Source organism: Procambarus clarkii, chromosome 59, assembly GCF_040958095.1.
Source record: "Procambarus clarkii isolate CNS0578487 chromosome 59, FALCON_Pclarkii_2.0, whole genome shotgun sequence".
Classification (NCBI taxonomy): Eukaryota; Metazoa; Arthropoda; class Malacostraca; order Decapoda; family Cambaridae; genus Procambarus; species Procambarus clarkii.
In genome coordinates this window covers 31,645,269-31,659,389 of record NC_091208.1, presented here as the reverse complement: position 1 = coordinate 31,659,389, position 14,121 = coordinate 31,645,269, and the positions used below count along the sequence as shown (strand labels likewise).

The window sequence follows — 14,121 nt, the reverse complement described above, 5'->3', positions numbered from 1 at the left end:
AAGTGAAGTGAAAAAATTGGATGAGAAAAAGTGACCCTAGTGTTTACAGTGCAGTCAACAACATTCAAGATGGCCACCAGCAAGAAGGAAAACAAAACAGAGCTAGATTTTGGGGGTTTTAATAAAGAAAGCATTGATATAAGCAGTCTACACAACAAACTGGCAAAATTAGATATTATAGTGAACTATCATGTAGAAATAATCAGCAAATTGAAAGAAAGTAATGAGCACTTGAGTAGCAAGGTTTTAGGTCTAGAGAGGTTAGTGAAAGACTTATGCAAGGACAAGAATCAATTGGAAACAAATTGCAAAGCCATGGAAGAGGAAAATAAACTCTTAAAAAAAATAAGCTCTCTTAAAACTCTTCTTTTTTGTTAGAAGTTAAAGCAAATTTAAACTTAAATGACTACGATAGATTAGGTAAGGAAATTCAACAGGAAAAACCTTTTAAGCCTTTCGTCAGTACAGATGGAAGTTACACAGGGAATAGAACAGTGCAAGAAAGATATGCAACTCGCCTATGCCCAAGTGGCCAAGGAGAAGGAAAAAATTGAAGAAGCAGTAAAGGAAGCCAAACACTGCAGCAACCAAGATAAAACAAACATTAGGCAGTAAGTGAGAAAGGAACTGGCATCAAATCCTAAATTGGTGCAAAATACAGTTGATCGAAGTAAGTCTCTGATAATTTTTGGCTGCAAAGAAAAGGAGATAACATCTAGGTCAGAAAGAGCTGTAGAAGAAGAGAACGTAGTAGATAAAATTTTTGGCCTCGTGGAAGGTCTTACTACCATAGAGAATGTCTGCGACTACAGTTGGATTGGAAAGTACGTAAAAGGGAAAGATCGACCTCTGAGGATCACCCTAAACGGTGCCAAACAGATAGAAGAAGTACTAAGGAATGATAAAAAATTACAAAGTGATGAGGCAGGGAAAGTATGGTCATTAAGACGAGATCTTTCAAAAGAAGACAGAGAGAAGCTGAAACTGAACCTTGCCGAGGCAAAACGTTTAAACGAGAGCAGGAATGAAGAAGAAATCAATTCTTTTTTCTACAAAGTGATAGGGGTAAGCAGACCAGTAAAGTGGTACATAAAGGAAAAGTAACAAAATCATTAGAGAGAGGGGGGGAGTGAAGAATAAGGAGAGGGGGAACAAGTTCTTGAAAATTGCATACACCAACATAGATGGAGTAAGATCAAAGACACTGGAGTTAAGTGATGTAATACAGCTGCAGACACCAGACATTGTTGTACTCACGGAGACAAAACTTAACACTTTCACGTGCCAGGGTCGTAACGATATTTTATAGATATAGACGATATTTTATAGATAGACGATATTTTAAATGAGGCCATATTCCCAAGAGGCTACTCGGTTTGGAGACGGGACAGAAAAATTAGGTTAGACAAAAATTAGACAGAAAGGAAATTAGGAAAAATTAAAATTATTTTATAGATAGACAATATTTTACATGAGGCCATATTCCCAAGAGGCTACTCGGTTTGGAGACGGGACAGAAAAATTAGGAAAGACGGTGGCGTTGCTGTGCTGGTGAAAGAACACCTAAAGGTAAACAAAATAATAATTGCCAATCTACAAGAAGTTGATATAATAGCACTAGAGATATGCAATCAGGATAATAAACTAATGATCATAAATGCATATAGTCCACCGCCAAGCAACACATGGACAAAGGAGGAGCTAGATAATAAACGAGAGGGTCTTATAACAATAATGAGATTAATTATAGCAAGAGCTCATAAAGATAGATCACGGCTGTTGGTAGTCGACGACTTCAACTTGAAATCCATAGACTGGGAGGCATGTGAAGCTACAACAGAGGATTTTTGGACTTGTAGATTCTTAAACCTCATCCTGGAAACATTCATGTTTTAATGTGTTAAACAAGCTACAAGGATGAGGGAAGGGGATGTTCCCTCCATGCTGGATTTTATATTTACCAGGAAAGAGGAAGAGATATTTGATATTCAGTACCTCCCTCCCTTGGGTAAAAGTGACCATGTCTTTTTGGAAATAAAGTATGCAATGCGTTATAATCTGGAAGAAAATGAGGTTGAAGCAGTTGAAAAGCTTGATTTCAGGAGAGGTCATTATGGGGAACTCAGACATTTCTTTAAGGAATTTGACTGGAAAGACTAGCTGTTAGGACATGAAGTAAATGAGATGTATGTCAACTTTTGAGAAACATATGATAAAGGCACAAAAAAATTTATACCAAAGCAGAGATGCAAAACTAGGAAACAGGATTGGTTTGACAGAAATTGCGAGAGGGCCAGAGACCAAAAGACATAAAAATGGAATCAATATAGGAAGAGGCCGAACCCCCAAACATACCAGCGATACAAAGATGCGAGAAACAACTACACAGCAGTGAGGAGAGAGGCAGAAAGAAATTTTGAAAAAGGGATTGTGGACAAATGCAAAACAGAACCAGGTCTATTCTATAAATTTATAAACAACAAATTGCAGGTAAAGGATAATATTCAGAGGTTGAAAATGGGAAATAGATTCACGGAAAATGAAAAGGAAAATGTAAGGCAAGCATCTTAGGCCTCAAAACATCACATGGAATAATGCACAACAAACATCTCCACTGCAAAGTACCAAATGACGTCTCACCGAGCCTATTAGTACTGAATAGCATGTCTAACCTTGACATCACACAAACAAGTATTACATTAGGTTCCTTTCTCATTAATTCTTCAACCACATTCTCTATACAGTACTTATTATAAAATTTTCCATTTTATAAATAGAACCAATTGTTTACTCTCTGATATTCAAATATTCATATTTTGTACACATATCCACTGAACAGAGGGATAGGTTAACTTATTCCATGATAAAGAACTTGGTTTTACAGTACTAGAGAGAATATTTATCTATCAACCCTAAATATAATATGTCACAATTAGTTATTATAAAATAATGTGGACAAACTTGCCATAGTGACACATATTTGGAGCATACCTGGAAATTGTTTCAAGAGTTCTTCTACTACCCAAAGCCGAGGCCAGGCTTGACTTGTAATAACTTGGTCCAACAGGCTGTTGCTTGGAGTGGCCCACAGACCCCATATGCACTACAGCCTGGTTGGTCTAGCACTTACTTCAAAAACTTGTATAAGTGTATCTTCAAGATATCCAAGTTTGTTCTGGCAATATTTCTAATGCTTGCTGGGAGGGTATTAAACAGCCGTGGACCCCTGATGTTGACAATGCTCTCTGACTGTGCCTATGGCACCTCTACTCTTCACTGGTTCTATTCTGCATTTCCTTCTATAAGTAATCCCTCTAATTCAGAGATCTCTCCTGTTCTGAAAGGGGAAGCGAGCAACGAACGGTACTCAAAACGGGACAGTGATCATGCACTGGTTAGGTCTGCATCCTATGAGGATATGATTGCTGTGAATATTAGTGCATTGTTCCTACATCGGCATTACTGTACATATTAGGCATGTCATACTGGGCGTGAGATTTTTTCCCATTTGTTCTGTTAAAAGAACGAGTCATTGACCTGATTCTGTTTTGCTGGTAAATTATAATCTATTGTTACTCTCTTCCTGCATTCCTGATGAATTATTCATGGTATATGATGGTTTAACTCCTGTATTGCACAAACTAACATATCTCTTTTGACAGGTTGTGAAAAACGTTTGAACTTAGCAATATTTTTATGTTTAATCAAATTTTTCATTCATTATGATTCAAATTTGTTACTATTTTGATGTTTTGAATGCTAATAATGTATTATTAGCTAACACCAGGAATTGTCACATGAAACAGGTGAGCAGGGGGTTAAGAAAGAATCAGTAAGGTATTATATCCCTGCAAAAAAAAAAAAAAAAGTAATGTATTGGCACTAATCTCCAAGGAACTGTTGACTATAAATCTTAGATGGGCTGAGAAGAAATTCAAATGAATGAGTTCATTTTGAAAGTAAGCTTTCAATAAACTTTGAACTTATAATTAATAATAATAACTTATATCACCATCTGTCAATACTAGTGTATCTACAAAAGAAAGGGGCACCATTACTTTGTATTTAAAAGTTTAAACTGTATACTAAATTCAACTTGATTGAGTTTGTTGCCAAAACATAATCAAGTCTAAAGAGCGTAATAATCAAAATATTGTTAACATAGCGAAGTTATTTTATAGTGCTGGGGATGATGCTGAAGAATGGTTTTGCTTTGTGTTATGCCACAAGCACAGCACTAAGTGGAGATCTCAAAGAATACCTGATCAACCAGGCTGTGATTCATACTTCAGGCTGTGAGCAGACATGACGAACAGCCTGCTTGACCAGACGACCAACCAGCAGCCCTAGTCAGAGACTGGGCCACGGCGATGTTGATCCCTTGGAACTGCCACCAGGCAGATAGGTAGCCACTATGTTGAACTGTTGTTGATAAATACAACAAATGTCAACAAAATCTTTGCAATAAAGAAAGTTAATGTTGGAGGATAGAAGCTTCTTTTTTCAGTAGTATCAAGTCTTTCAGGTGGGTGCCTTAGTAAACAACAAGGAGGGTCATCAACTTCTTGTTCTTCACTTTAATAGTCATAATTATGCATGAGAAATCTCCAGTATTTAAGATGTTAATTGCTAAGATCTTAATTACTAATATTACTCAACAATTTGTACAAAGATTTTGGTAAATTGTGAGAAAGCTTATGAGGATTTGGGAAAGTAAGGTTTATGGGTTTTAAAACTAGAAAGCTCTGATTTTTGGAAATGAGATGTAGAAGTTGTTTCCAACTTTAAGATGTTTCAATATTTTCTTATCCTCTTTACAAATGATCTCTCTCTCTCCCGACCGTCCAAGTGGTTGGGCACCATTCCTACCCTGCCCCCCCCCCCCCCCGGTCCCATCCCAAAATCTTTTCCTGACCCCTTCCAAGTGCTATATGGTCGTATTGGCATGGTGCTTTATCTTAATACTGTAGTTTCCTTCCCCCTCTCTTCTCTATATATTTTTACTGTGCCACTGTTCCTGCTCATACAGTACTAAATAAAAAATTGCCTACCTCCAACATCAGCCTACCTTTACCTTGCAATGATTTTATCAACTCGATTGACGTATGCGTCACTACAATTACTCTTACGTTGGTCCACAATTCTATGGTCAAAAATTCTACATGGTAACGGGTCTCTAACTAGTGGTATGCTAACTAGTATATTAGTTGAATAACTTCCAGTAGGGTCCCTCTCTTACACCCACCCTCCCCCCCTTCCCCTTCGTCAGGCACAACAAAAGGGCTTCAATATCATTCACCACGACATTTCAACTTGGGTAATTTTATTTGCAATTGGTTAAATATAAACAGCCATATAGTTAAAACTAGAAATAGAAAGAGACAATTATTTTCCATTTCTAGACACCAATAATGAAAGATTATCACATTGTATTTGCCCGAGAACAAAGCTCACCCAGTTATAATATGCAAGGAGATTTTTGGACACATTTCATGTAAAAGAAAAAAGTTTGGTGCAACCTACAGTTGAACCATTACTTGAAAACCACAATCATTATAATATACTCATCATGTTGACCTAACCACACACGAGAAAGTGAAAAGACTACCACGTTTCAGTCCGTCCTGGACCATTATCAAGTTGATTTGGTCAACATTTTTCTGCCACGTTACTGTGACTCCTCATCTGCATATACATATCATCATATACATAATCATAATTATATATACATTAAAATTTATTCTTAATACTTGCCTTACATCAATTAAATTGTTCTTTCAAGAATAATAGATGCAGATTTTTCTTTTCCTGAACAAGATATAGAATTTTTTGGGAGGCAAACAAGCAGCCAATGCTGCCAAGAATTGTTGCCAGTTCGTCATTTCCATTGTATTGTAAGGCACAACAAAACTTTAGTTCCAATATCATTCATGGAAATTCCAAACTTGCAAATTTTTTTCCACTTACAACAGAGTGGTAGACAGTTGGAATAAGTTAAGTGAGAAGGTGGTGGAGACCAAAAGCATCAGTAGTTTCAATGTGTTATATGACAAAGAGTACTGGGAAGACAGGACACCACGACCGTAGCTCTCATCCTGTAACTACACTTAGGTAATCACACACACACACACACACACACACACACATGTACGCATGCACTCACACATTCTCTCTCTCTCTCTCTTTATCGTGTAGAAGTGGGCATGTGAACATTACAGCAGATAGGTGTTGTGAGAGGCAGCACCAGGGCAAGCAGAGGGGGCCTTTGTACTCGGGTGCAAGTCTGTATGATGCAAAGATTCAACAACATGATGATTTGTGAACAAAGGCAACAAAATATGCAGGGTATCCATATTCATATTCAGTTCAGATAACATTAGGGAAGAGTGCAAATGGAATAGCTTTCACATATCTGCACTTCATGAGAGAGCAACTTGCAGTAATTGTGACAAAGTACACATTGGAGAAACATCCAGAGGCTCAAATACAAGGATTATAGACACAAGTATCGTGTATGCCGACATACAAGTCGATCCGGCACATAGGTCTACCCCCAAAAATTTTGAGGTGTAATTCAGGTTTAGGCATATATTTACCACATAAAAATACCCCCCAAAATAAGGCAGCACCCCCTCCCCTGTCCCACTGTATGGAAGCAATAAACTACGGTATCTCATAAATATAGAGAAGCTTAACGAATATTTACCGTATAAGGCAGGTGGTGTCAGTGGTTGTCAAGGGAGGCAGGTGGTGTCAGTGGTTGTCAAGGGAGGCAGGTGGTGTCAGTGGTTGTCAAGGGAGGCAGGTGGTGTCGGTGGTTGTCATGGGAGGCAGGTGGTGTCAGTGGTTGTCATGGGAGGCAGGTGGTGTCAGTGGTTGTCATGGGAGGCAGGTGGTGTCGGTGGTTGTCATGGGAGGCAGGTGGTGTCAGTGGTTGTCAAGGGAGGCAGGTGGTGTCAGTGGTTGTCATGGGAGGCAGGTGGTGTCAGTGGTTGTCATGGGAGGCAGGTGGTGTCAGTTGTTGTCAAGGGAGGCAGGTGGTGTCAAGGGAGGCAGGTGGTGTCAGTGGTTGTCATGGGAGGCAGGTGGTGTCAGTGGTTGTCAAGGGAGGCAGGTGGTGTCGGTGGTTGTCATGGGAGGCAGGTGGTGTCAGTGGTTGTCAAGGGAGGCAGGTGGTGTCGGTGGTTGTCATGGGAGGCAGGTGGTGTCGGTGGTTGTCATGGGAGGCAGGTGGTGTCAGTGGTTGTCAAGGGAGGCAGGTGGTGTCAGTGGTTGTCAAGGGAGGCAGGTGGTGTCCGTGGTTGTCATGGGAGGCAGGTGGTGTCAGTGGTTGTCAAGGGAGGCAGGTGGTGTCAGTGGTTGTCAAGGGAGGCAGGTGGTGTCGGTGGTTGTCAAGGGAGGCAGGTGGTGTCGGTGGTTGTCATGGGAGGCAGGTGGTGTCGGTGGTTGTCATGGGAGGCAGGTGGTGTCGGTGGTTGTCATGGGGGGCAGGTGGTGTCAGTGGTTGTCAAGGGAGGCAGGTGGTGTCGGTGGTTGTCATGGGAGGCACGGGGTGTCGGTGGTTGTCAAGGGAGGCAGGTGGTGTCGGTGGTTGTCATGGGAGGCAGGTGGTGTCAGTGGTTGTCAAGGGAGGCAGGTGGTGTCAGTGGTTGTCATGGGGAGGCACGGGGTGTCAGTGGTTGTCAAGGGAGGCAGGTGGTGTCAGTGGTTGTCATGGGAGGCACGGGGTGTCAGTGGTTGTCAAGGGAGGCAGGTGGTGTCAGTGGTTGTCATGGGAGGCACGGGGTGTCAGTGGTTGTCAAGGGAGGCAGGTGGTGTCAGTGGTTGTCATGGGAGGCACGGGGTGTCAGTGGTTGTCATGGGAGGCACGGGGTGTCAGTGGTTGTCATGGGAGGCAGGTGGTGTCAGTGGTTGTCATGGGAGGCAGGTGGTGTCAGTGGTTGTCATGGGAGGCAGGTGGTGTCGGTGGTTGTCATGGGAGGCAGGTGGTGTCAGTGGTTGTCATGGGAGGCAGGTGGTGTCAGTGGTTGTCATGGGAGGCAGGTGGTGTCAGTGGTTGTCATGGGAGGCACGGGGTGTCAGTGGTTGTCATGGGAGGCACGGGGTGTCAGTGGTTGTCATGGGAGGCACGGGGTGTCAGTGGTTGTCATGGGAGGCACGGGGTGTCAGTGGTTGTCATGGGAGGCAGGTGGTGTCAGTGGTTGTCGTGGGAGGCACGGGGTGTCAGTGGTTGTCATGGGAGGCACGGGGTGTCAGTGGTTGTCATGGGAGGCACGGGGTGTCAGTGGTTGTCATGGGAGGCACGGTGGTGTCAGTGGTTGTCATGGGAGGCACGGGGTGTCAGTGGTTGTTATGGAATGCAGGTGGTGGCAGTACTCGCCTAGTTGTGCTTGCGGGGGTTGAGCTCTGGCTCTTTGGTCCGCCTCTCAACTGTCATCAACTGATGTACAGATTCCTGAGCCTACTGGGCTCTATCATATCTACATTATAAACTGTGTATGGAGTCAGCCTCCACCACATCACTGCCTAATGCATTCCACCTGTTAACTACTCTGACACTGAACAAGTTCTATCTAATGTCCCTGTGGCTCATTTGGGTTCTCAGTTTCCATCTGTGTCCCCTTGTTTGCATACCACCCATGTTAAACAGTTTATCTTTATCTACCCTGTCAATTCCTCTGAGAATTTTGTAGAGAGTGATCATGTCTCCCCTTACTCTGCTGTCTTCCATGTCATGAGGTGTATTTCACACAGCCTTTCCTCACAACCCATGCCTCTTAGTTCTGGGACTAGCCTAGTGGCATACCTCTGAACTTTTCCCAGCTTCGTCTTGTTCTTAACCAGGTATGGGCTCCATACTGGGGCCGCATACTCCAAAATTGGTCTTACATATGTGGTATACAAGGTTCGGAATGATTCCTTGCACAGGTTCCTGAATTCAGTTCTGATGTTAGTCAGCTTTGCATACACCGCAGATGTTATTCTTTTTATGTGGGCTTCAGGAGATAAGTTTGGTGTGATATCAACTCCTAGATCTTTCTCTCTGTCCGTTTCATGAAGTACTTCATCTCCCATTCAGTATCCTGTGTCTGCCCTCCTGTTTCCACTGCCTTGTTTCATTACTTTGAATTTACTTGGGTTGAACTTTAGTAGCCATTTGTTGGACCATTCATTCAGTTTGTTTAGATCATCTTGTAGCCTCTTACTATCTTCCTCCATCTTAATCCTCCTCATAATTTCTGCATCAGCAAACAATTCTATACCCTCTGGGAGATCATTTACATATGGGTTGTCATGGGAGGCAGGTGGTGGCAGTGGTTGTCATAGGATGCAGGTGGGGGCAGTGGTTGTCATAGGATGCAGGTGGGGGCAGTGGTTGTCATAGGATGCAGGTGGGGGCAGTGGTTGTCATAGGATGCAGGTGGGGGCAGTGGTTGTCATAGGAGAAGATGCTGTTGTCAGGGAAGGTGAGTGAAGATACATGTCCAGCACAGGATTGGTCAGGCCTAGTGACAAACATAGTTAGCCTCGACCCATCGACCTTTGTACCCATTTTTTTTTTTCGGAGAACTTTCTGTGCAGGCCCTAAGCCTCTGGCTGGTCCACTATTGTACCCATTAATACGGTATTCATCTTTACTATGTAATCCTTATTCATATTAATAAAGTGTTTACTATTTTATTATTATTTGTTATTATTTGATCTATGTAACTGTTGATATGAAGCAGATAATCTATTCCATGATACTGAACTGAGCCTGCAGTAGGGATAGCACGGGTGGGCAGTGAATAGGTCGGAAGTTTGTCGAATGCTTCCAGGCCATGATTCAACTGAGAGATGTTACTGCCAATTATCGCATTATCTACACTGTAATTTGCCTGTTTTATTAGCAAGATGTCATACTGGAGCAATCGTAATTCTGAAGATTGTGGTACATTTTAAATAACTGAAATACATTTCCATTTGAGCAAAATTTGACGACACATGGTGTGGCCCTCCTGGCATGACTACACGTGGTGTGGCCCTCCTGGCATGACTACACGTGGTGTGGCCCTCCTGGCATGACTACACGTGGTGTGGCCCTCCTGGCATGACTACACGTGGTGTGGCCCTCCTGGCATGACTACACGTGGTGTGGCCCTCCTGGCATGACTACACGTGGTGTGGCCCTCCTGGCATGACTACACGTGGTGTGGCCCTCCTGGCATGACTACACGTGGTGTGGCCCTCCTGGCATGACTACACGTGGTGTGGCCCTCCTGGCATGACTACACGTGGTGTGGCCCTCCTGGCATGACTACACGTGGTGTGGCCCTCCTGGCATGACTACACGTGGTGTGGCCCTCCTGACATAACTACACGTGGTGTAACTAGTACAAAATTAATATAATGTCACTTTGCAAAACATATTTGAGATTCTAAAGTGGATATTTCTGCATGCATGTGACCATACTTGTGTGTATATACATGGATACATGTGTGTGTGTATATTTCACTTGTGAAATTATCAAAATAATTGTGATGGGCTGGGAGAGTTATGACAAATGGTGTAACAAGGAGTCTTAGGCTGGGTGTTTCACTTCTTTATCTCTCAGTGATAAAGGTTCCCAGTCTATATTCAGCGGACAAGTCGACCCCTGGTTTGGGAAAGATTTTTTAGGGTTCAAATGTCGACTTATATGCCAGCATATACAGTATGTCTAACATGTAATGCTAACAATACTTGCATCGGAACACAGTAAGGTCTCACTGTCTCTTGGCAATGAGATCTCAGGAATTTTAGGGATGCTAAGCACGTCATTAATGAATAAAACAATATTAAAACACAGCAAATAGAATCTGCAGCCATCAAGCCCTCCAAAATCAGCATTACCACATTCTAAACTGCCGCTAGAACAACAACAATTGTGAAATACTGTATGAGCTCAGTTGTCCGAAGCGCACTGAACCGAATATTTGGGTTATCTGGCCAAAATCGGGTTCGGATAATTTTCTGCCAAACTTTGTCATATTCAAACAGAAATTCGGATATCCTGAGATAAGGATACATAAATTTTCAAGAACTATACAATTCAAGATCTGCAGTATCACAAAAGAAGACACACTACAACAAGGTAAGCTGAAGTTTCTCTCTCAAATTATATTTTGATTTATAGTTTGGAAATAAGAATCATGGTGGTTGTGGTACAAAACATTAGGAATATGGCCATTTTTGAACTTCACCTGTAAGAATTGTGCTTAAATAAATGTCTGACTTATCCGGCAAGGAAAGGGGGATATCCTACCCATATAATTCAGATACGCGAGCGTAGGCATTACTTCACCTCACAAATGACTCTCCTACCCCGTCTTCGCTCCACTGTCTTCACCCTATATGACTACTAGCACAATTTATCTCTACTATCACGACCAAAGATCACATTCACTCAAAAAATCTACCCCTTACAGGCTATTGATGCCCGTGCCACCTCTTGGGTGGCTTAATCGTCATCAATCAATCATCTGCTAGATTCGATAAAGCTCTTTAACCTCTGTGATATGCTGCATTTATTGGGATAATCTGGTGATGCGCTAAAAATAAAGTGTTCCCAAATTTTTTTCCTTTCTAAATTGTTAAAATCCCTTTCCTGGACATGTACATGTAAAAAACAAAATATAAAATTCCATTTACTTTGGCGGTGGGGACGTCAACCAAGTGGTGCGTGACGTCATCACGAGCTGGTCGACCATGCGTGAAGCTCACAGAAGCGATCGCGTGGGCCATTCAAGCCTCATGAGTTGCCACAAATATATTTACAAATAATTTTTCTATGTATGTTCAATACTTCATAATGATGTTTTGTTATAGTATCTAATGCATATATGTGTCCTTTACAATTATTATACAGTAGAATGTTCATAATGTTCCATGGAACTGTGATACATGCGTCAGTAATGTGTCCACAATAAATGTTTAGTCGCAATATTACTTGTTCAAAATTCACTAAAATTACAATATGTACAGTTTCTCACTCAATTTATACAGTCAAACACTGTTAAACACTCAGTACTTCAGGAATGAGTGATAATCAAAGAAGCATTTCATGGTCTACAGCACAACTTCACTCCCGATGCACCAGGTACATACAGATTTTCGCTTCCTGTTTCTTCATTCTGTGTGCTTGGAAATAATGCACTCATGTATACCCTCGGCTTTAGTACCTGTAAGTGGTATGTAGCCAAGCTTGTGAAGTGTAAGGTAGTCTTGAGAAGATTACAGGAAAAGATTGCTTTTTAAGGTATTCTAGAAGAGATTCAGGTATTCTAGAAGAGATTCAGGTATCCTGGAAGAGATTCAGCTATTCTTGAAAAAATTGATGGAAAACACCACCATGGAAGCCGCTAACACTGTCCATCTATGCTACTTTTATCAGATGCATCATCACTGAACCCAGAAAATGATTCATCAATGTATCATTTATAAAAATTAGAGATAACAGGGTGAGCATGGATGGCGCTCAGCTACTACTGGATACGCTCACTGCATCATCCTCATCAGTGCTGTATTACTTGCATCCGACCCTGGCGTTAGGTCCTTATTGTGCCTAGCTTCAGCAATATCATGACCCTTATGTTATTCAGACAATAAGGCCTGAATTTCACCAATAGAGAGCGATCTTTCAACACCGCGTCGGACACGTGTTTGAGAGCCAGAGGTGCGTGCGCCACCCATGGCTGCTCACTCGAAACTAAGCCAGCCAGCAGCACTAGGGCATTCTTGGAATTTTTTCCAAGATGACTGCCTCTCACTGGAGGTCCCAAGAGTCCATTTCGTACCCAACCAACCGCGTGCGCATTTTCACTGGGTACGAAATATTAAAATGGTGTTTCTCAGCTCGCGCAGTTTTCAACAAATCGAGTTTAACCACGATCCAGTGGTTAATAAAGGCTACTCTCAATAATGGTGTTATTCTTCATCTCTATCAGTATTCTGTACACTTCTCATTACAAAGTCTAACACCTTCTTTCAAAACACTAGTAATGGGTAATTATAAATGTTAATTAATAAAAGCACTGTATTGAGAGCCATGGTAACTAGTACAAAATTAATATAATGCCAGTTTGCAAAACATATTTGAGATTCTGAAGTGGATATTTCTGCATGCATGTGTGTACATGCATGCACGTGTCCTTACATGTGTGTGTATACATGGAAGTATGTGTCCTTACATGATGTGTGTTTACATAGAAACCCATGTCCTTTCATGTGTCTGTATACATAGAAGCATGTGTCCTTACATGTGAATGTATACATAGAAGCGTGTGTCCTTACATGAGGTGTGTATACACAGAAGCATGTGTCCTTACATGTGAATGTATACACAGAAGCATGTGTCCTTACATGAGGTGTGTATACATAGAAGCGTGTGTCCTTACATGAGGTGTGTATACACAGAAGCGTGTGTCCTTACATGAAGGTGTGTTTATTTCTATACGTGTGTGAATATGGAGAGTTGCAAAACTTGCAACATATTTGACATATAAAATTACATTCCCTTCCAAATGTTTGCAATCACTGCAACTTCATGCAATATGCATAAATCCAGTGTGACGCTTGCTAGCTGGTATTACAAAATGTAACGGACACGTTGATTTAAATCTTTTGAGATTATTAATAAATAATTGTGACTAAACGAATTAATTTACTGAGAACTCCTAAGATAGCGTGAGTACACATTGTAGTGAGCATACGTGTGCCGAGCGTGACCTGATCAATTTTCTTGCATAACATACACACACACGCTTTCCAACATAAGCCTGCTATACAAATTATATTCGTAGTTCGCACTCATTATGTGTATTCATGGCACATAATTGTTTAAACATTTTGTATTACAAAAGAGGCAAAAAATAATATCTTACAAAAAATCACCGTATATAAAAACTTTCCTCTTGTTATTTGTAGGCTGAACTTACAATATTTTGTACTAATCATTGCATGGATTTTTTAACAAATATGAAGTCATTAGCTAACCAGTTGTAGTGTCTAACTTCTGAGTGAACAAAATATCCTTTTGTTTTCATATATTCCTGTATGGCATCCTTTCCTTCTGGATCGTGAATGAATTCCACCGAGAGGGT

General features: G+C 41.5%; 1 protein-coding gene across 3 annotated transcripts in view; it reads right to left on the bottom strand.

Moving 5' to 3' along the window:
* Positions 1-14,121, bottom strand: part of LOC123768068 (uncharacterized) — a 132,323-nt gene that overhangs the window by 16,770 nt on the left and 101,432 nt on the right. For all 3 annotated transcript variants that reach the window (XM_069307074.1, XM_069307076.1, XM_069307075.1), the window contains exon 6: positions 1-14,121. This exon is cut by the window's left edge and continues 16,770 nt beyond it. In XM_069307074.1, coding sequence (XP_069163175.1) covers positions 13,972-14,121 — 150 coding nt within the window. In that variant the 3' untranslated portion in view covers positions 1-13,971.